The sequence below is a fragment of the Staurois parvus genome, unplaced genomic scaffold (assembly GCF_062004578.1).
Source record: "Staurois parvus isolate SC_StPar_1 unplaced genomic scaffold, SC_StPar_1.0 ptg000965l, whole genome shotgun sequence".
Classification (NCBI taxonomy): domain Eukaryota; kingdom Metazoa; phylum Chordata; class Amphibia; order Anura; family Ranidae; genus Staurois; species Staurois parvus.
In genome coordinates, this window is record NW_028318761.1 from 108,942 (window position 1) to 131,159 (window position 22,218).

Here is a 22,218-nt window from a genome sequence, read left to right on the forward strand (position 1 = left end):
TATGATATACTCCTGACCACTGCACTCTATACACAGGGCTGTATATGATATACTCCTGATCACTGCACTCTATACACAGGGCTGTATATGACATGTTTCTGACCACTGCACTCTATACACAGGGCTGTATATGACATGTTTCTGACCACTGCACTCTACTCTGACTATTCTCTGCCTTATCTCCTGGTGCTGACCTCGGCTTGCTACTAGACTTTGTTCTGCCTGCCTTCCTGGTCCTGAACCCGGCCTGCCTTCCTGGTCCTGACCCGGGCCTGCCTTCCTGGTCCTGACCCGGGCCTGCCTTCCTGGTCCTGAACCGGGCCTGCCTTCCTGGTCCTGAACCGGGCCTGCTTTCCTGGTACTGAACCCGGCCTGCCTTCCTGGTCCTGAACCGGGCTTGCCTTCCTGGTACTGAACCGGGCCTGCTTTCCTGGTACTGAACCCGGCCTGCCTTCCTGGTACTGAACCCGGCCTGCCTTCCTGGTACCGACCGTGGCAGTCACCTGCTAACAAGCTACGGCCTCCAACCGAGGAACGTGACAGGGAGACTCTCCCCTGTGGAAGTCATTGAATTATATTTTGTGGATACAAGGAAGTGAATTATGTTACTGCTTACACAATGAGTAGGCAAATGTTTAAGCTCCTCCCACTGCAATATTGCCACACCCACAATTCACTGCTGTGCCCCTCCTATTTATTCTCCTCTGGGTACCAAAGGATTAAATTCCCCCAGGAACAGACATAACTTTGGCCCTGTATTGTACTTCCTGGAGACCATTGGAGGATCTGATTGGACAGTAGAGATGTGAGTGAGGTCAGAAATCTGCTTCCTGATTGGACATGATATGGATCCTTCCTGGTTCTGGAAATCTCTGATCTCACCAGTCCGGTACCAGAGGATCGGCAAACACGAGGATTAGATATTTTACAGACATGGCCAATGGTGGGAATTTCCAAACACCAAATTATGATGTTCAGGGAAACCTTCCCCAACCTTCCTCCAATGGTGGAATCATTTGCCCCAGAGACCAGCAGGACCTTCTGGAACATTCTGGTGAAGAATAAGTGTGCTGTCAGACACCGTCACAGGGGGGAGCTTTCCAAATTACCACTGGATGGCCCCCACAGACCCCCCGCCATGTTTGTCAGGCTCTGCTATCACACCTTTGTGCCCAGCATTGACATAGTGGGTGCCACTGGGTAGAGGGGGAAGATCATAGAACATCCGATCGCTGATCACCCCTAGGAGTGATGTGTATTTGGGTCAGTGCCATCATTCCTGACCACTGTGCCCGGAGAAGCTGTGAATGGAGCTCAATCTGCTCTCCATTATCTTCAGTGGAGGGCAGGAGACACAGGAGGGGTCTGATAGACATCATGGAGGGCAGGAGACACAGGAGGGGTCTGATAGACACATGAGGGGTCTGATAGATATCATGGAGGGTGGGAGACACAGGAGGGGTCTGATAGACACCATGGAGGGCGGGAGACACATGAGGGGTCTAATAGATATCATGGAGGGTGGGAGACACACGAGGGGTCTGATAGATATCAAGGAGGGCGGGAGACACACGAGGGGTCTGATAGACACCATGGAGGGCGGGAGACACACGAGGGGTCTGATAGATATCATGGAGGGCGGGAGACACACGAGGGGTCTGATAGACACCATGGAGGGCGGGAGACACACGAGGGGTCTGATAGACACCATGGAGGGTGGAAGACACAAGAGGGGTCTGATAGACACCATGGAGGGCGGGAGACACACGAGGGGTCTGATAGACACCATGGAGGGCGGGAGACACATGAGGGGTCTGATAGACACCATGGAGGGTGGGAGACACATGAGGGGTCTCATATACACCATGGAGGGCGGGAGACACATGAGGGGTCTCATATACACCATGGAGGGCAGGAGACACGAGGGGTCTGATATACACCATGGAGGGTGGGAGACACAAGAGGGGTCTGATAGACACCATGGAGGGCAGGAGACGAGGGGTCTGATAGACACCTGATGTCTCATTAACCTCCCTGATGGTATTCCCGAGTGTAGCTTGGGGTAAAGTTTCAGTACCAAAAGCGGTAACCCCGAGCTACACTCGGGCTTACCATGCAGCGTTGCTCCGGCATCTGTTCTTCACTTACCTTGTCCTGCGCTCCCGCGATGTCCCTCAGATGCCGGCATCTGTCATCTGGGTCCAGTCCCCTGTGAGCGTCGGGACGTACGGGGGACGGAACTGGCGGGAAATTTGAAAATGACTAAAAGTGACATTCACTAAATACACTAAAATCACATAGTAAAACATTCCTGTATCAAACCATTTCACATACATTTTGTCCCGAGTGCTTTGTCCGGCGCCCTGCCTGCATTTTTACCGCCCTTTCTGCCTGGAAACTGAGAAACGTCCATGGCGTCCAAAAAGCGTCCCTTTAGGTCAGACGCAGTTTTAGACCGGCTAGAGAACAGCGAGAGTAAATCAGAACCACTTACAGAATGGAGTGATAATGATTGGTGGGGGAAATTCCTCATCAGACACTGAAAACGATTCTGTGACTTTGCTCAGTGATGTGCAAAAAAATGTACCGCTTTGAGCACAGAAATATGGACATAATCAGATCGCTAGGGAGGTTAAAGAAAACCCGTCACCACAAAATGCGATCATATGGGGGCTATTGGTTCCTTATATGTTGGCATTATAGTGAAAAAATGAAAGGTGCACCCAAACACCTAAAACCCCGCCCCCTAATCATTGAGTTCCCACATACATACGAACCAATATTCCACCTGTGCCTACATACAAGATCATGGATTGTACCACACATTACATCACGCCATGCATGCCGGAGTGAGAGCAATCATTCTCCATCCATGATTCAGGGTCACCTCTACACTGAGGACCTGGAAAGGCTTTTATAGCGCCCCCTAGGGGCCATTTCTGAGGACAAAGTTTGTCATGGTTTCATCATCACACCATTGTAGGGCTGGGCGTGTTGGGTATCTACTTACTCAGCACAACCTCCTTTGTTTCCTGTTTTTGGGTAAAATATTACATTTGTTCACTAGATGACACTAATTCCTATAAAACGTTGTGCCATCTAATGGCGGAATGCAGATTTTCAGCTGTAAATGAATGGTTGGTTTATTATTGCTGCTTGGATGACCTTCTATCCTTCAGTGTGTTCTGTACTCACAAGTGATGAGGATGACCTCAGTGATGGAGATGAATCCATGCCTGATGAAGGGAACTAAGGGCTCCACTTATAGACCATTCATTGGAGGGAATAGACAAGTGTCCATCCAGACATGACAAATTCTGGACCTATGTGATTTAACACAGTGATTTCCTTTGTCAGCGCCATCTAGTGGTCATAATGCAGTATTTTCCTGAAATACCTCCATCAGTAAAAGTCGCAGAATATGAAATGATGGTCCCTATTTGGAGCCAATGATCATATGAAATAAAATGTGGCCAAAAGATGTCACAGCCGGGTGAATGCCGATCACATTTATTAAACTTTTATTTAATAGATCTATAAGTGTTTGTGAAATCTCCCACCACAAAATGTACTCAGCCAATCACAGGACAGGACTCCATTTTTATTCTTCTCCTGCCATCAATGGCCAACCCGGTCCCACACTTCATCCATGTCTTTGGGGGCCTCTGATCTCCTTATGGACTGTTTCTTCCATGATGAAGATCAGCCATGGAGTATATCTGAGGTGTATATCAGGGTGTGCTTCTTCCCCACATGAGAGCTGGGATGTCCAGCAACATTCATCTAGAAGACATTTCCCGCACTCAAGCCACTAATACACCTCCAGGGTTGTGTGGGACCCCTGATGTACAGGAAGACAGAACTTCAGTGAGGAAATTTTCCCTCACTCAGGACAGGAAATTGGCTTCTTCGCCGTGTGAGATCGCTGATGTCTGGAACAACTGGACTTGTCTGAAAAACATTTCCCGCATTCAGGACAGGCATATGGCTTCTCCTCCATATGAGATCTCTGATGTCTGTAAAGATGGGCCTTCTGTGAAAAACATTTCCCACACTCAGAACAAGAATATGGCTTCTCCCCCGTATGAGATCTCTGATGTGTGTCACGTTTTGATTTTTCTACAAAACATTTTCCACACTCAGGACAGGAATAAGACTTCTCCCCCGTGTGAGATCTCTGATGTTTGGAAAGATAGGACTTCAGTGAAAAACATTTCCCGCACTCATCACAGGAATAAGGCTTCTCCCCCGTGTGAGTTCTCTGATGTGTGTCAAGTTTTGATTTTCGTACAAAACATTTCCCACACTCAAGACAGGAATAAGGCTTCTCCCCCGTGTGAGTTCTCTGATGTGTGTCAAGTTTTGATTTTCGTACAAAACATTTCCCACACTCAGGACAGGAATAAGGCTTCTCCCCTGTGTGAGATCTCTGATGTCTATGAAGACTGGACTTATCTGAAAAACATTTCCCGCACTCAGAACAAGAATACGGCTTCTCCCCCGTGTGACATCTCTGATGACTGAAAAGATGGGACATCTGTGAAAAACATTTCCCGCACTCAGGACAGGAATACGGCTTCTCCCCCGTGTGAGATCTCTGATGTCCGTACAGACTGGACATATGTGAAAAACATTTTCCACACTCAGGACAGGAATATGGCTTCTCTCCCGTGTGAGATCTTTTATGCACAATAAGATCTGATTTACGCAGGAAATCCTTCCCACACTCCGTACAAGAATATGGCTTCTCCCCCGTGTGAGATCTTATATGCTCATTAAGACCTGATTTACGCAAGAAATCCTTCCCACACTCAGGACATGAATATGGCTTCTCCCCCGTGTGAGATCTCTGATGTTTGGAAAGATAGGACTTCAGTGAAAAACATTTCCCACACTCAGGACAGGAAAACGTCTTTTTCCCCGTATGCAATATCTGATGGGCAGAAAGACTGGACTTCTCTGAAAAGCATTTCCTGCACACAGTACAAGAATATGTCTTCTCCCCCGTGTGAGATCTTTCATGCACATTAATATGTGGTTTACACGAGAACCCCTTCCCGCACTCAGTACAGGAGAAGCTCTTCCCTGTTGGAAGGCCGGCCCGGTCCCGCACAGTCTGAGGTTCCTCAGGATACGAGGAATCCGATGGTCCATCTACACTGGGTGGTGCCGGATGGACATTGGAGGGAGCCGGGTTTTCTCCTGGACTATACTGTGTGATGTCCTCATCTTCTACTTTCCAGTCTGGAGACAAAGTGAGACAATCCTCGGAGGTTTTCCTCATCTCCCGGCCATGGACTAAAATACAAAGACAAAGAGGATTACTAGACAGGAGCTGATTGGTTCCTCCAAACCAGGACTGGCTGAGCCCCACCAGAGGTCAGAGAGTGAGGATGGGGGGAGAACAACCAAGATGAAGACTGGACTGATCCTGAAGACCACCATCATTGGGGTATTGACTCCTCCCTGATCCTGAAGACCACCATCATTGGGGTATTGACTCCTCCCTCATTATCACTTTCTGTTTAAGGGTCCAAAGTTGGAGGATGTTATCACATTATTATCACCATGTAAAAGTCTGTGCTCCAATCACATCATCCGATATAAAATGTCCAGCTGGGAGGAAATGGGGGGAACAAAAGAGACTCCATATTGTGTGTGTATATATAGCAGTGGGGGGAGGGGGGAAAGCAGAAGTCAGGACTATGGAATGTACAACAGAGTATATAGTGCAGGGGTCAGGAGTATGTAATGTACAACATAGAGTATATAGTGCAGGGGTCAGGAGTATGTAATGTACAACATAGAGTATATAGTGCAGGGGTCAGGAGGATGTGATGTAATGTACAACATAGAGTATATAGTGAAGGGGTCAGGGGTAGGTAATGTACAACATGGAGTATATAGCGCAGGGGTCAGGGGTGTGTAATGTACAACATGTAGTATATAGCGCAGGGGTCAGGGGTGTGTAATGTACAACATGGAGTATATAGCGCAGGGGTCAGGGGTAGGTAATGTACAACATGGAGTATATAGCGCAGGGGTCAGGGGTAGGTAATGTACAACATGGAGTATATAGCGAAGGGGTCAGGGGTATGTAATGTACAACATGGAGTATATAGTGCAGGGGTCAGGAGTATGTAATGTACAAAATAGAGTATATAGTGCAGGGGTCAGGAGTATGTAATGTACAACATAGAGTATATAGTGCAGGGGTCAGGAGGATGTAATGTACAACATAGAGTATATAGTGCAGGGGTCAGGAGTATGTACAAATTACAGTGGATATAAAAAGTCTGCACACTCCTGTTAAAATGTCATGTTTCTTTGATGTAAAAAAAAATAGACAAATAAAAATATTTTCAGAACTTTTTCCACCTTTAATGTGATCCATAAACTGTACAACAAACTGAAATATTTTAGGTGGGGGGGGGGGGGAAGTAAAAATAAAAAAATAAATAATCTGGTTGCATAAGTGAGCACACCCTTACACTAATCCTTTGTTGAAGCCCCTTTTGATGTGATTCCAGCACCCAGTCTTTTTGGGGAGGAGTCTATCAGCACGGCACATCCTGACTTGGCAATATTTGCCCGCTCTTCCTTGCAGAAACACTCCAAATCTGTCAGATTGCGTGTCATCTCCTGCGCACAGCCCTCTTCAGATCACCCCACAGATTGTCCATCGGATTCAGGTCTGGGCTCTGGCTGGGCCATTCCAAATCTTCCATCTTCTTCTGGTGAAGCTGTTCCTTTGTGGATTTGGATGGATGCGTTGGGTGGTCGCAATGCTGAAAGGTGAAGCTCCTCTTTGTTCAGCTTTCTAGCAGAAGCCGGAAGATTTTGTGCCGATATTGACTGGTATTTGGAACTGTTCATAATTCCCTCTACCTTGACTAAGGCCCCAGTTCCAGCTGAAGAAAAACAGCCCCAAAGCATGATGCTGCCACCACCATGCTTCACAGTGGGTATGGTGTTCTTCTGGTGGTGTGCAGTGTTGTTTTTGTGCCAAACATATCTTTTGGATTATGTCCAAAAAGTCCAACCTTGGTTTCATCAGACCAGAACACATCTCCCCACATGCTTCTGGGAGACTTCAGATGTGTTTTTGTAGAATGTAGCCGGGCTTGGATGGTCTTCTTCCTAAGAAAGGACTTCCGTCTTCCACTCTACCCCATAGACCAGACATATGAAGAACACGGAGATTGTTGTCACATGGACCACACAGCCAGGACTTGTCACATATTCCTGCAGCTCCTTTCATGTTGCTGTAGGCCTCTTGGCCGCCTCCCAGACCAGTTTTCTTCTCGTCTTTTCATCCATTTTGGAGGGACGTCCAGTTCTTGGTGATGTCATTGTTGGTGATGTCATTGTTGGTGATGTCACTGGTGATGTCACTGTTGCACCATATTCTCTCCACTTGATGATGACTGTCTTCACTGTGTTCCATGGTATATTTAATGCCTTGGGAATTCTTTTGTACCCTTCTCCTGACTGATACCTTTTAACAATGAGATCCCTCTGATGCTTGGGAAGCTCTCTGCATATCATGGCTTTTGCTGTAGGATGTGACTAAGAAAATGTCAGGAAAGACTGACTAGAACAGCTGAACTTTATCGGGTGTTAATCAGAGGCACTTTAAATGATGGCAGGTGTGTACTGACTCCTATTTAACATGATTGTGAATGTGATTGCTTCATTCAGAACACAGCTACATCCCCAGTTATAAGAGGGTGTGCACACTTATGCAACTACATTATTTTAGTATTTTTTGTTTACTTTCCCTCTAAAAGATTTCAGTTTGTTTTTCAATTGAGTTGTACAGTTCATAGGTCACATTAAAGGTGGTAAAGGTCTGAAATTAGTTATCTTTGTCTCTTTGTTTACATCACAGAAACCTGACATTTTAACAGGGGTGTGTAGACTTTGTATATCCACTGTAAAATATATAGTGCAGGGGTCAGGAGTATGTAATGTACAACATAGATTATATAGTGCAGGGGTCAGGAGTATGTATTTCACAATATAGAGCGTATAGTGCAGGGGTCAGGAGTATGTAATGTACAACACAGAGTATATAGTGCAGGGGTCAGGAGTATGTAATGTACAACATAGAGTATATAGTGCAGGGGTCAGGAGTATGTAATGTACAACATAGAGTATATAGTGCAGGGGTCAGGGGTATGTAATGCACAACATAGAGCATATAGTGCAGGGGTCAGGAGTATGTAATGTACAACATAGAGTATATAGTGCAGGGGTCAGGAGTATGTAATGTACAACATAGAGTATATAGTGCAGGGGTCAGGAGTATGTAATGTACAACATAGAGTATATAATGTAATGGTCAGGACTCATAATATTCTTATTCAGTAATTAAAGGTCCTTAAAGGGTTGCTTGCCTCCCATCTCCTGAGACTGCACTCAGTGACTTGGGTCTGAGACACTACAGACATATCCCTCCACCCGGCACAGCCAGCAGACAACAGAGAAGGTCCCCTGGAGGAGTCAGGCACAAGGCAGGAGACCCCCAGTCACATGTCCTGGGTGCCTACATTATGCAATGCTTATAGGAAAAATCAACATTTTTCTGCCAGCTGAACCCCAGAACCTCCATAAATCCAGTCTAGAGACATAAATTGTGTCTGCAGCACAGAGAAGGAAGATTATCCGAGAGAAATCCAGGAATACAGGACGGGGAACACAGCTCAGGAAAGTGACCAGGGGATTACAGGCTGATATCACCCAGTCCCCGCCCTACTCTGGACCAATCAGTGAGCAGTATGGGTGGAGGAATGGATTTAGTGTTCATGACTAGAGATGAGCGAATCGAAGTAGCCGAAGTGGAATTCGAGTTGAATATCGGAAAAATTTCGATTCGCGCCGAATCCGAAAAATAGCCTACTTCGGACGCGCGAATTGAAATTTTTCCGAAAATGGCGGCGGACATGTGCGGCGACGGAGCGGGGATGTCTGGGAAGGCGCGCAGACAAGGCGCGCTGACCCATAATGCATTCCTCAATGACATGTGATCACATCAGCCAATCAGCAGACAGCCAGCACTGTGTAATGGTCGAGCTATAAATAGCGGCCATTTTGGAATTCTTCATTTGCCTGCAGTCATTGAACAGAGGCAGACCGCTCTGTATTAGGGACAGAGTTAGGGCCACAGAAACGATACTTGGGGACAGAGAACCATTACTCAGGGACACAGAATTGTTAATGAGGGCCACAGAATCGTTACTTAGGGACAAAGAAACGTTATTAGGACCACAGAATTGTTACTCAGGGACAGACAGAATTGTTACTGAGTGCCAGAGAATTGTTACTTAGGGCCACAGAAACTTTAGTTAGGGCCACAAAATTGTTACTCAGGGACAGACACAGAATTGTTACTGAGGGCCACAGAACTGTTACTTAGGGCCACAGAAACTTTAGTTAGGGCCACAGAATTGTTACTCAGGGACAGACACAGAATTGTTACTGAGGGCCACAGAACTGTTACTTAGGGCCACAGAATTGTTACTCGCACAGACACAGAATTGTTACTCAGGGACACAGAATTGTTACTGAGGGCCACAGAACCGTTACTTAGGGCCACAGAATTGTTACTCACACAGACACAGAATTGTTACACAGGGACACAGAATTGTTACTGAGGGCCACAGAACCGTTACTTAGGGCCACAGAATTGTTACTCAGGGCCACAGAACTGTTACTTAGGGCCACAGAATTGTTACTCGCACAGACACAGAATTGTTACTCAGGGACACAGAATTGTTACTGAGGGCCACAGAACCGTTACTTAGGGCCACAGAATTGTTACTGAGGGCCACAGAACTGTTACTGAGGGCCACAGAACTGTTACTGAGGGCCACAGAATTGTTACTCGCACAGACACAGAATTGTTACTCAGGGACACAGAATTGTTACTGAGGGCCACAGAACCGTTACTTAGGGCCACAGAATTGTTACTCGCACAGACACAGAATTGTTACACAGGGACACAGAATTGTTACTGAGGGCCACAGAACCGTTACTTAGGGCCACAGAATTGTTACTCAGGGACACAGAATTGTTACTGAGGGCCACAGAACTGTTACTTAGGGCCACAGAATTGTTACTCGCACAGACACAGAATTGTTACTCAGGGACACAGAACTGTTACTGAGGGCCACAGAACTGTTACTTAGGGCCACAGAACTGTTACTCGCACAGACACAGAATTGTTACTCAGGGACACAGAATTGTTACTGAGGGCCACAGAACCATTACTTAGGGCCACAGAATTGTTACTCGCACAGACACAGAATTGTTACACAAGGCCACAGAACCGTTACTTAGGGCCACAGAATTGTTACTCAGGGACACAGAATTGTTACTGAGGGCCACAGAACTGTTACTTAGGGCCACAGAATTGTTACTCGGACAGACACAGAATTGTTACTCAGGGACACAGAATTGTTACTGAGGGCCACAGAACCGTTACTTAGTGCCACAGAAACGTTAATCAGGGACACAGAATTGTTACTGAGGGCCACAGAACCATTACTTAGTGCCACAGAAACGTTAATCAGGGACACAGAATTGTTACTGAGGGCCACAGAACCGTTACTTAGGGCCACAGAATTGTTACTCAGGGACACAGAATTGTTTAATTAAAGAGTATGTCAGACAACATGCAGAGGAGTGGCAGAGGAGGCAATGTTTTAGGAGCAAGCAGACGTGGCAGCAGAGGAAGGGGTCGAGGCAGCACTATTCGCAGCCAGAGGCTAGTGCTCCCGGTGTCATCCAGTACAGTGAGGAAGAGCTAACAGAGGGCGGTCAGGAACGGGGGGAGACATCCGCCTCTTCAGCAGCCAGGCAAAGAAGTAGTGGCGAGGAGAGTGGCTCGGTAGCCGGTCTAGAGACAGGTCTGTCTCCTGACCCACACGCAGCCGAGGGGGCTAGTAGTGAGGCGGAGACCCTAATTGATGATGATGAGGCTGATCGCACTTGGCAGCCTCGTCGTCATCAGGCTATTGCTTCCGCATCATCAGGAGAAGAGGGTGCCAGCTTGGCAGCGAGCAAAACAGTCGGTGGGTTGTCTCCATCGCCACACTCTGCCATGTGCCACTTTCAGGTCTCCTCACACACTGCTGGTGTGTTCAATTTTTTGACATAGGGTGCTGGCAGATTACGGGCCTCCCATAGCTGCTGCCAGGCCCCTAATCTGCCATGGGCCCCTATACCGCCTCCTCATGCTGCTGCCAGGTCCACAGTCTCTCATGCCATGTGCCACTTTCAGGTCTCCTCACACTGCTGGTGTGTTGAATTTTTTGACATAGGGTGCTGGCAGATTACGGGCCTCCCATAGCTGCTGCCAGGCCCCTAATCTGCCATGGGCCCCTATATACCGCCTCCTCATGCTGCTGCCAGGTCCAGAGTGTGTCATGGGTCCCTGTACGGCCTCCCATTGCTGCTGTCTCCATCGCCACACTCTGCCATGTGCCACTTTCAGGTCTCCTCACACACTGCTGGTGTGTTGAATTTTTTGACATAGGGTGCTGGCAGATTACGGGCCTCCCATAGCTGCTGCCAGGCCCCTAATCTGCCATGGGCCCCTATACCGCCTCCTCATGCTGCTGCCAGGTCCAGGCGAACGTAGTCACACAGGGGAGGAACTTCTCAGTGTAATGAACAGAGAAATCGACAGATGGCTGTCTCCGCGCAAACTGAAAATCGGAACCATGTTGACCGACAACGGAAAGAACATGGTGTCTTCTCTGCGTCAAGGAAGGTTGTGCCATGCGCCATGCATGGCTCACGTGTTCAATCTGGTTGTCAAGCGGTTCCTAAAATCCACCATCCCACTGCAAGACATCCTTAAAATGTCACGTAAACTTTGCATGCATTTCAGCCATTCCTACACCGCAAAGCACACCTTCCTTGAGCTGCAGCGGCAGAACGGAATTCCACATCATCGCCTGATCTGCGACGTTGCAACAAGGTGGAATTCAACCCTACACATGGTAGACCGCCTTTACGAACAGCGAAAGGCCATCACCGATTTCCTGATGTTACAAGCGGATAAAGGTACTCCCCTGTGTAACTTCGATGTCAGCCATTGGCAGCTCATGCGTGACACCTGCCGCTTGCTCAGGCCCTTTGAGGAGGCCACGCTATTCGTGAGTCGGCAGGACTATGGGATGAACGACGTCATTCCTCTGTTGCACGTCCTGGAACAAATGCTGTTAACAATGGCTGGTCAGGGTGCGGTAGACGTGGCGCACAGATCTCAACGCCACATGACCCCTGTGGGGCAGGACAGGAAGAAGAGGAGGAGGTAGAGGAGGACATTTGTGCTCAGGAATTATTGAGTGAAATGGGTGGTTTTTCCACTCAGCGGACAGGAGTGGAGGAGCAGGAGCATCTGGTAGAGGAGGAGGAGGAGGAGACAGAGGACCCAGACGCACCGTGGCAGTATGCTGTGGAGATGGAGGCAGGGAGTCCCTCGCATTCCTTGGCACAAATGGCCCATAGCATGCTCGGTTGCTTGCGTAGCGACAGCCGAATAATAACCATCAGACAGAGGGATGACTTTTGGCTGTCCACCTTGTTGGACCCTCGCTACCGTTCAAAAATGGTGGCCTTTTTCACACCTGCTGAGAGGGAGGCCAAAATAACGTACTATAAAAACCACCTATGTAGTCAGTTGGTCTCTGCCTTTGTGCGCCAACGTCCATCCTCAGACACTGTGGGCCCTGTGCGCTCGCGTTCCGCTGCCATGGCAGCAGGGGAGGGGTGGGGTGGTAGGAGCAGTGGCAGCTCCACCAGCAGCGGCTGCCTCAGTCTGCAGTCGATGATGAGTAGATTTCTTCACCAGCGCAGTGAGGAAAGTACTAACCAGCCGCAGCAGCAGCAGCAGCATCAGGTGGACCTGGAGCAGGACCTCAAACAACAGGCTTGGGCCTACTTGGACAGCACCCTGCCAACCGAGGTAGACAATCCCCTTGACTACTGGGCAACGAAACTTGACCTTTGGCCCCAACTAGCTGAATTTGCCCTTGAAAGGCTGTCATGCCCGGCCAGTAGCGTGGCATCGGAGCGCGTGTTTAGTGCGGCAGGAGGTATTGTAACTCTGCGGAGGACACGACTGTCCACCCAAAGTGTGGAGAGACTCACGTTTGTGAAAATGAATCAGGCGTGGATTAGTCTGGATTTCAAACCACCAGTTCCTGACACAACTGACTAAATCCGCCATGAATCATGCCTCAAACATGTGCCACTTTCAGGTCTCCTCACACTGCTGGTGTGTTACATTTTGTCATAGGGTGCTGGCAGATTACGGGCCTCCCATAGCTGCTGCCAGGCCCCTAATCAGCCATAGGCCCCTATATACCGCCTCCTCATACTGCTGCCAAGTCCAGAGTCTCTCATGGGTCCCTATACGGCCTCCCATTGCTGCTGTCTCCATCGTCACACTCTGCCATGTGCCACTTTCAGGTCTCCTCACACACTGCTGGTGTGTTGAATTTTTTGACTAGGGTGCTGGCAGATTACGGGCCTCCTATAGCTGCTGCCAGGCCCCTAATCTGCCATGGGCCCCTATATACCGCCTCCTCATGCTGCTGCCAGGTCCAGAGTCTCTCATGGGTCCCTGTACGGCCTCCCATTGCTGCTGTCTCCATCGCCACACTCTGCCATGTGCCACTTTCAGGTCTCCTCACACTGCTGGTGTGTTGAATTTTTTGACATAGGGTGCTGGCAGATTACGGGCCTCCTATTGCTGCTGCCAGGCCCCTAATCTGCCATGGGCCCCTATATACCGCCTCCTCATGCTGCTGCCAGGTCCAGAGTCTCTCATGGGTCCCTGTACGGCCTCCCATTGCTGCTGTCTCCATCGCCACACTCTGCCATGTGCCACTTTCAGGTCTCCTCACACTGCTGGTGTGTTGAATTTTTTGACATAGGGTGCTGGCAGATTACGGGCCTCCTATAGCTGCTGCCAGGCCCCTAATCTGCCATGGGCCCCTATATACCGCCTCCTCATGCTGCTGCCAGGTCCAGAGTCTCTCATGGGTCCCTGTACGGCCTCCCATTGCTGCTGTCTCCATCGCCACACTCTGCCATGTGCCACTTTCAGGTCTCCTCACACTGCTGGTGTGTTGAATTTTTTGACATAGGGTGCTGGCGGATTACGGGCCTCCTATAGCTGCTGCCAGGCCCCTAATCTGCCATGGGCCCCTATATACCGCCTCCTCATGCTGCTGCCAAGTCCAGAGTCTCTCATGGGTCCCTGTACGGCCTCCCATTGCTGCTGTCTACATCGCCACACTCTGCCATGTGCCACTTTCAGGTCTCCTCACACACTGCTGGTGTGTTCAATTTTTTGACATAGGGTGCTGGCAGATTACGGGCCTCCTATAGCTGCTGCCAGGCCCCTAATCTGCCATGGGCCCCTATATACCGCCTCCTCATGCTGCTGCCAGGTCCAGAGTCTCTCATGGGTCCCTGTACGGCCTCCCATTGCTGCTGTCTCCATCGCCACACTCTGCCATGTGCCACTTTCAGGTCTCCTCACACACTGCTGGTGTGTTGAATTTTTTGACATAGGGTGCTGGCAGATTACGGGCCTCCTATAGCTGCTGCCAGGCCCCTAATCTGCCATGGGCCCCTATATACCGCCTCCTCATGCTGCTGCCAGGTCCAGAGTCTCTCATGGGTCCCTGTACGGCCTCCCATTGCTGCTGTCTCCATCGCCACACTCTGCCATGTGCCACTTTCAGGTCTCCTCACACTGCTGGTGTGTAGAATTTTTTGACATAGGGTGCTGGCAGATTACGGGCCTCCTATAGCTGCTGCCAGGCCCCTAATCTGCCATGGGCCCCTATATACCGCCTCCTCATGCTGCTGCCAGGTCCAGAGTCTCTCATGGGTCCCTGTACGGCCTCCCATTGCTGCTGTCTCCATCGCCACACTCTGCCATGTGCCACTTTCAGGTCTCCTCACACTGCTGGTGTGTTGAATTTTTTGACATAGGGTGCTGGCAGATTACGGGCCTCCTATAGCTGCTGCCAGGCCCCTAATCTGCCATGGGCCCCTATATACCGCCTCCTCATGCTGCTGCCAAGTCCAGAGTCTCTCATGGGTCCCTATACGGCCTGCCATTGCTGCTGTCTCCACCGCCACACTCTGCCATGTGCCACTTTCAGGTCTCCTCACACACTGCTGGTGTGTTGAATTTTTTGACATAGGGTGCTGGCAGATTACGGGCCTCCTATAGCTGCTGCCAGGCCCCTAATCTGCCATGGGCCCCTATATACCGCCTCCTCATGCTGCTGCCAAGTCCAGAGTCTCTCATGGGTCCCTGTACGGCCTCCCATTGCTGCTGCCAGGAGGCAGCAGGGTCGCAGCAGTGTCAGTGGAGGCAAACGGCCACGGAGTAGAGCACCAGCTCCACTGCAGCCTACCACCACGGCCAGTAGTGGTGCCGGTCTGCACGGAGGAAGTAGCAGTCAGCCAGTGAGGAGTAGCGGAGGCAAAGTTTCCTACTCTGCGGTGTGGCAATTTTTCGTCAAGCCGCCCGAGGAAGTAAACGTAGCCGTATGTCGACTATGTGGCCAGAAAGTCAAGTGTGGCCAGTAGGCCCATGTTGGGACTACAGCGTTGCGTCAGCATATGCAGCGTCGCCATTCGGTGGCCTGGGAAAACCGTGATAAAGATACGGCGGTTCTGCCTGCCCCAGCCCAGGGTTCCATTTTGTCATAGGGTGCTGGCAGATTACAGGCCTCCCATAGGTGCCGCCAGGCCCCAAATCGGCCATGGGCCCCCGTACCGCCTAGTCACGCTGCTGCTGAGCCCACAGTGTGACCTGGGTCCCTGTACGGCCTCCCATTGCTTCCACTCTGCCATGTGCCACTTTGAAATCTCCTCACACTCCTGCGGTTGTCCATTTTGTCATAGGTTGCTGGCAGATTACAGGCCTTCCATAGGTGCCACCAGGCCCCAAATCGGCCATGGGCCCCCGTACCGCCTGGTCACGCTGCTGCTGAGCCCACAGTGTGACCTGGGTCACTGTACCGCCTCCCATTGCTCCCACTCTGCCATGTGCCACTTTGAGGTCTCCTCACACTGCTGGTGTGTTCAATTTTTTGACATAGGGTGCTGGCAGATTACGGGCCTCCCATTGCTGCTGCCAGGCACGTAATCTGCCATGGGCCCCCGTACCGACTCCTCATGCTGTGACGTTGCAACAAGGTGGAATTCAACACTACATATGTTAGACCGCCTTTACGAACAGCGAAAGGCCATCACAGATTTCCTGATGTTAAAAGCGGATAAAGGTACTCCCTGTGTAACTTAGATGTCAGCCATTGTCAGCTCATGCGTGACACCTGCGCTTGCTCAGGCCCTTTGAGGAGGCCACGCTATTCGTGAGTCGGCAGGACTATGGGATGAACGAGGTCAAATCGGCCATGGGCCCCCGTACCGCCTGTTCACGCTGATGCTGGTCCCACAGTGTGACCTGGGTCCCTGTACCGCCTCCCATTGCTCCCACTCTGCCATGTGCCACTTTGAGGTCTCCTCACACTCCTGCGGTTTTCCATTTTGTCATAGGTTGCTGGCAGGTTACAGGCCTCCCATAGGTGCTGCCAGGCCCCAAATCTGCCATGGGCCCCCGTATCGCCTGGTCACGCTGCTGCTGGGCCCACAGTGTGACCTGGGTCCCTGTACCGCCTCCCATTACTCCCACTCTGCCATGTGCCACTTTCAGGTCTCCTCACACTCCTGCTGGTTTCCATTTTGTCATAGGTTGCTGTATGGCCTCCCATTGCTGCTGCCTCCACCGCCACACTGTGGCTCCAAACACTGGTTTTGGCCCCGTGACTGGCCAAATGAGTGAAGTGTGCGGTGATTCTAAGATCGACGGCACTCATCTGCATGTCATACTGAGTGACAGTATTATTTCTCTTCCCCAGCAGACTCCAAGGGCATTTAAATTAAAGGTACAGTGTTCTGCACTAATATTAAGTCTCTCTGAAGCCTAGAAACACCCTTTTTTAAGTTAAATTCACAGCGAATTTATTCGACTCGAATCGAATATTGTCCACGAATTCGCCGAATCAGTCGAATCGAATTTTTCATTTCTTCGCTCATCTCTATTCATGACCCACCTGTGCTGATCTCTGTAGGAGTGTCCTCCTCTATAAATGTCCCCGTTATTCCATCCTCCTCCATAGACTGCTGATCATCCCTCACATACGCCTCTTCTTCTTCTGCTTTCACCTCAAATTCTATATCGATTGGATCTCCACTCTAAATCAAGGAAATGAGAGAAAATATCATCTGTAAAATGTAAGATTTATGATTGTGACTAGAGATGAGCGAATCGAAGTAGGCGAAGTGGAATTCGTTTCGAATATTAGGAAAATTTCGATTCGCGTCGAATCCGAAAATAAGCAGACTTCGGATGCGCATATCGAAATTTTTCCTAAAATGGCGGCGACATGTGCGGCGACGGAGTGGGGATGTCTGGGAAGGCGCGCAGACAAGGCGCGCTGACCCATAATGCATTCATTCATGACATGTGATCGCATTAGCCAATCAGCAGCCAGCCAGCCAGCACTGTGTAATGGTCGAGCTATAAATGGCGGCCATTTTAGAATTCTCCATTTGCCTCCAGTCATTCAACAGAGGCAGACCTGGCTGTATTCAGGGAGAGAGTTAGGGACAGAGAAACGTTACTTAGGGCCACAGAAACGTTACTTAGGGCCACAGAAACGTTACTTAGGGCCACAGAATCGTTACTTAGGGCCACAGAAACGTTACATAGGGACACAGAATTGTTACTCAGGGACAGACACAGAATTGTTACTGAGGGACACAGATTTGTTACTGAGGGCCACAGAACCGTTACTTAGGGCCACAGAAACGTTACTTAGGGACACAGAAACATTACTTAGGGACACAGAATTGTTACTCAGGGACAGACACAGAATTGTTACTGAGGGACACAGAATTGTTACTGAGGGACACAGAATTGTTACTCAGGGACAGACACAGAATTGTTACTCAGGGACAGACACAGAATTGTTACTCAGGGACACAGAATTGTTACTCAGGGACACAGAATTGTTACTCAGGGACACAGAATTGTTACTCAGGGACACAGAATTGTTACTCAGGGACAGACACAGAATTGTTACTCAGGGACAGACACAGAATTGTTACTCAGGGACACAGAATTGTTACTCAGGGATACAGAATTGTTACTCAGGGACAGACACAGAATTGTTACTCAGGGACACAGAATTGTTACTCAGGGACACAGCATTGTTACTGAGGGACACAGCATTGTTACTGAGGGACACAGCATCGTTACGTTATTTTTGGGGTGCTTATAGAATTAAAGAGTATGTCAGACAACACGCAGAGGAGTGGCAGAGGAGGCAATGTTTTAGGAGCGAGCAGACGTGGCAGCAGAGGAAGGGATCGAGGCAGCACTAGTCGCAGCCAGAGGCCAGTGCTCGTGTCTCCACCGACAACCCTGCCGTCATCGATTGGTTGGCTCGGTCGTCTTCCTCTTCCCAGGTCACCTCTGACACCTACAGCCAACGGTCGGTGTGTACGTCAGACACAACCGTTAGTTGGCATGGCCCGGGAGCAAGCCCACTGAAATCACGTGTCCTCGACCTGCCCCTGTCCTTTGGTGTTCCCTCACCAAGCGAAGTATCGCATGCTGTGGGCTCAGCCCCACTGTACAGTGAGGAAGAGCTAACAGAGGGCGGTCAGGAACGGGGGGAGACATCCGCCTCTTCAGCAGCCAGGCGAAGAAGTACTGGCGAGGAGAGTGGCTCGGTAGCCGGTCTAGAGACAGGTCTGTCTCCTGACCCACACGCAGCCGAGGGGGCTAGTAGTGAGGCGGAGACCCTAATTGATGATGATGAGGCTGATCGCACTTGGTAGCCTCGTCGTCATCAGGCTATTGCTTCTGCATCATCAGGAGAAGAGGGTGGCAGCTTGGCAGCGAGCAAAACAGTCGGTGGGTTGCCCAGGAGGCAGCAGGGTCGCAGCAGTGTCAGTGGAGGCAAACGGCCACGGAGTAGAGCACCAGCTCCACTGCAGCCTACCACCACGGCCAGTAGTGGTGCCGGTGTGCACGGAGGAAGCAGCAGTCAGCCAGTGAGGAGTATCGGGGGCAAAGTTTCCTACTCGGCGGTGTGGCAATTTTTTGTCAAGCCGCCCGAGGAAGTAAACGTAGCCGTATGTCGACTATGTGGCCAGAAAGTCAAGCGTGGCCAGGGGGCCCATGTTGGGACTACAGCGTTGCGGCAGCATATGCAGCGTCGCCATTTGGTGGCCTGGGAAAACCGTGATAAAGATACGGCGGTTCTGCCTGCCCCAGCCCCCCTCCATCACCCGCTACATTACTTGCTCCGTCACCCGACGTCAATCGCCCTCTATCAGCCAGTCAAGGCTCCAACACCTCTGCTGAGGGGAGTTGTCGCTCGTTGCCATCTTCCGCTCGTTCAGATGCTCCTTCTCCTGCTACTCCTCTTCACGGATTCCGTCAGCAGTCTTTCTTGGAATCCGTTTCCAAGAGACAACAGTTTGCGAGCACGCACCCGACGGTGCAGAAGCTGAACGTCCTCCTGTCCAAGTTGCTGGTGCTGCAGTCCCTCCCTTTCCAAGTGGTGGACTCAGCACCTTTCCGAGAAATGATGGCTTGTGCCGCGCCGCGGTGGAGAGTGCCAAGCCGGCATTTCTTCGCCAAAAAGGCAGTGCCAGCCCTGCATTCACATGTAGAAGAGATGGTGGGCCAGTCTTTGAGCATGTCGGTCTCTGCCAAAGTGCACGGCAGCGCCGACGTGTGGAGCTGTAACTACGGTCAGGGACAGTACATGTCATTTACGGCCCACTGGGTGAACGTGGTGCCGTCACAGCAGCACCAGCAACTTGGACAGGTCACGCCGCTTTTGCCTCCACGTTTGCACGTCCTTGGTCCACAAAAGATGTCCGCCTCTACCACCTCTTCTTCCGCCGTGTCCTCAGCCGCCACCCCCGTGCCAAGTCCCATTACCCGACCGGCATATCACATGTGCAGGGCGCAACGGTGTCACGCTGTGCTGCACCTGGTATGCCTTGGCGAACGTAGTCACACAGGGGAGGAACTTCTCAGTGTAATGAACAGAGAAATCGACAGATGGCTGTCTCCGCGCAAACTGAAAATCGGAACCATGTTGACCGACAACGGAAAGAACATGGTGTCTGCTCTGCGTCAAGGAAGGTTGTGCCATGCGCCATGCATGGCTCACGTGTTCAATCTGGTTGTCAAGCGGTTCCTAAAATCCACCATCCCACTGCAAGACATCCTTAAAATGTCACGTAAACTTTGCATGCATTTCAGCCATTCCTACACCGCAAAGCACACCCTCCTTGAGCTGCAGCGGCAGAACGGAATTCCACAGCATCGCCTGATCTGCGACGTTGCAACAAGGTGGAATTCAACCCTACACATGTTAGACCGCCTTTACGAACAGCGAAAGGCCATCACCGATTTAACTGATGTTACAAGCGGATAAAGGTACTCCCCTGTGTAACTTCGATGTCAGCCATTGGCAGCTCATGCGTGACACCTGCCGCTTGCTCAGGCCCTTTGAGGAGGCCACGCTATTCGTGAGTCGGCAGGACTATGGGATGAACGACGTCATTCCTCTGTTGCACGTCCTGGAACAAATGCTGTTAACAATGGCTGGTCAGGGTGCGGTAGACGTGGCGCACAGATCTCAACGCCACATGACCCCTGTGGGGGCAGGACAGGAAGAAGAGAAGGAGGTAAAGGAGGACATTTGTGCTCAGGAAATATTGAGTGAAATGGGTGGTTTTTCCACTCAGCGGACAGGAGTGGAGGAGCAGGAGCATCTGGTAGAGGAGGAGGAGGAGGAGACAGAGGACCCAGACGCACCGTGGCAGTATGCTGTGGAGATGGAGGCAGGGAGTCCCTTGCATTCCTTGGCACAAATGGCCCATAGCATGCTCGGTTGCTTGCGTAGCGACAGCCGAATAATAACCATCAGACAGAGGGATGACTTTTGGCTGTCCACCTTGTTGGACCCTCGCTACCGTTCAAAAATGGTGGCCTTTTTCACACCTGCTGAGAGGGAGGCCAAAATAAAGTACTATAAAAACCACCTATGTAGTCAGTTGGTCTCTGCCTTTGTGCGCCAACGTCCATCCTCAGACACTGTGGGCCCTGTGCGCTCGCGTTCCGCTGCCATGGCAGCAGGGGAGGGGTGGGGTGGTAGGAGAAGTGGTAGCTCCACCAGCAGCGGCTGCCTCAGTCTGCAGTCGATGATGAGTAGCTTTCTTCACCAGCGCAGTGAGGAAACTACTAACCAGCCGCAGCAGCAGCAGCATCAGGTGGACCTGGAGCAGGAGCTCAAACAACAGGCTTGGGCCTACATGGACAGCACCCTGCCAACCGAGGTAGACAATCCCCTTGACTACTGGGCAACGAAACTTGACCTTTGGCCCCAACTAGCTGAATTTGCCCTTGAAAGGCTGTCATGCCCGGCCAGTAGCGTGGCATCAGAGCGCGTGTTTAGTGCGGCAGGAGGTATTGTAACTCCGCGGAGGACACGACTGTCCACCCAAAGTGTGGAGAGACTCACGTTTGTGAAAATGAATCAGGCGTGGATTAGTCTGGATTTCAAACCACCAGTTCCTGACACAACTGACTAAATCCGCCATGAATCATGCCCCTGCCATGTGCCACTTTCACGTCTCCTCACACTGCTGGTGTGTTCCATTTTTTGTCATAGGGTGCTGGCAGATTACGGGACTCCCATAGCTGCTGCCAGGCCCCTAATCTGCCATGGGCCCTTATACCGCCTCCTCATGCTGCTTCCAAGTCCAGAGTCTGTCATGGGTCCCTGTACGGCCTCCCATTGCTGCTGTCTCCATCGCCACACTCTGCCATGTGCCACTTTCAGGTCTCCTCACACACTGCTGGGGTGTTCAATTTTTTGTCATAGGGTGCTGGCAGATTACGGGCCTCCCATAGCTGCTGCCAGGCCCCTAATCTGCCATGGGCCCCTATACCGCCTCCTCATGCTGCTGCCAGGTCCAGAGTCTCTCATGGGTCCCTGTACGGCCTCCCATTGCTGCTGTCTCCATCGCCACACTCTGCCATGTGCCACTTTCAGTTCTCCTCACACACTGCTGGTGTGTTCAATTTTT

The 22,218-nt window shown here is 50.7% G+C and overlaps 1 protein-coding gene across 1 annotated transcript in view; it reads right to left on the minus strand.

Moving 5' to 3' along the window:
• Positions 1-3,483: 3,483 nt before the first annotated feature.
• LOC149441606 (uncharacterized) overlaps positions 3,484-22,218 on the minus strand; it is a 126,835-nt gene continuing 108,100 nt past the window's right edge. The window contains 1 exon segment of the mRNA XM_089657110.1: positions 3,484-5,311. Within this exon segment, the coding sequence (XP_089513236.1) occupies positions 3,884-5,311 (1,428 nt within the window). The 3' untranslated portion in view covers positions 3,484-3,883.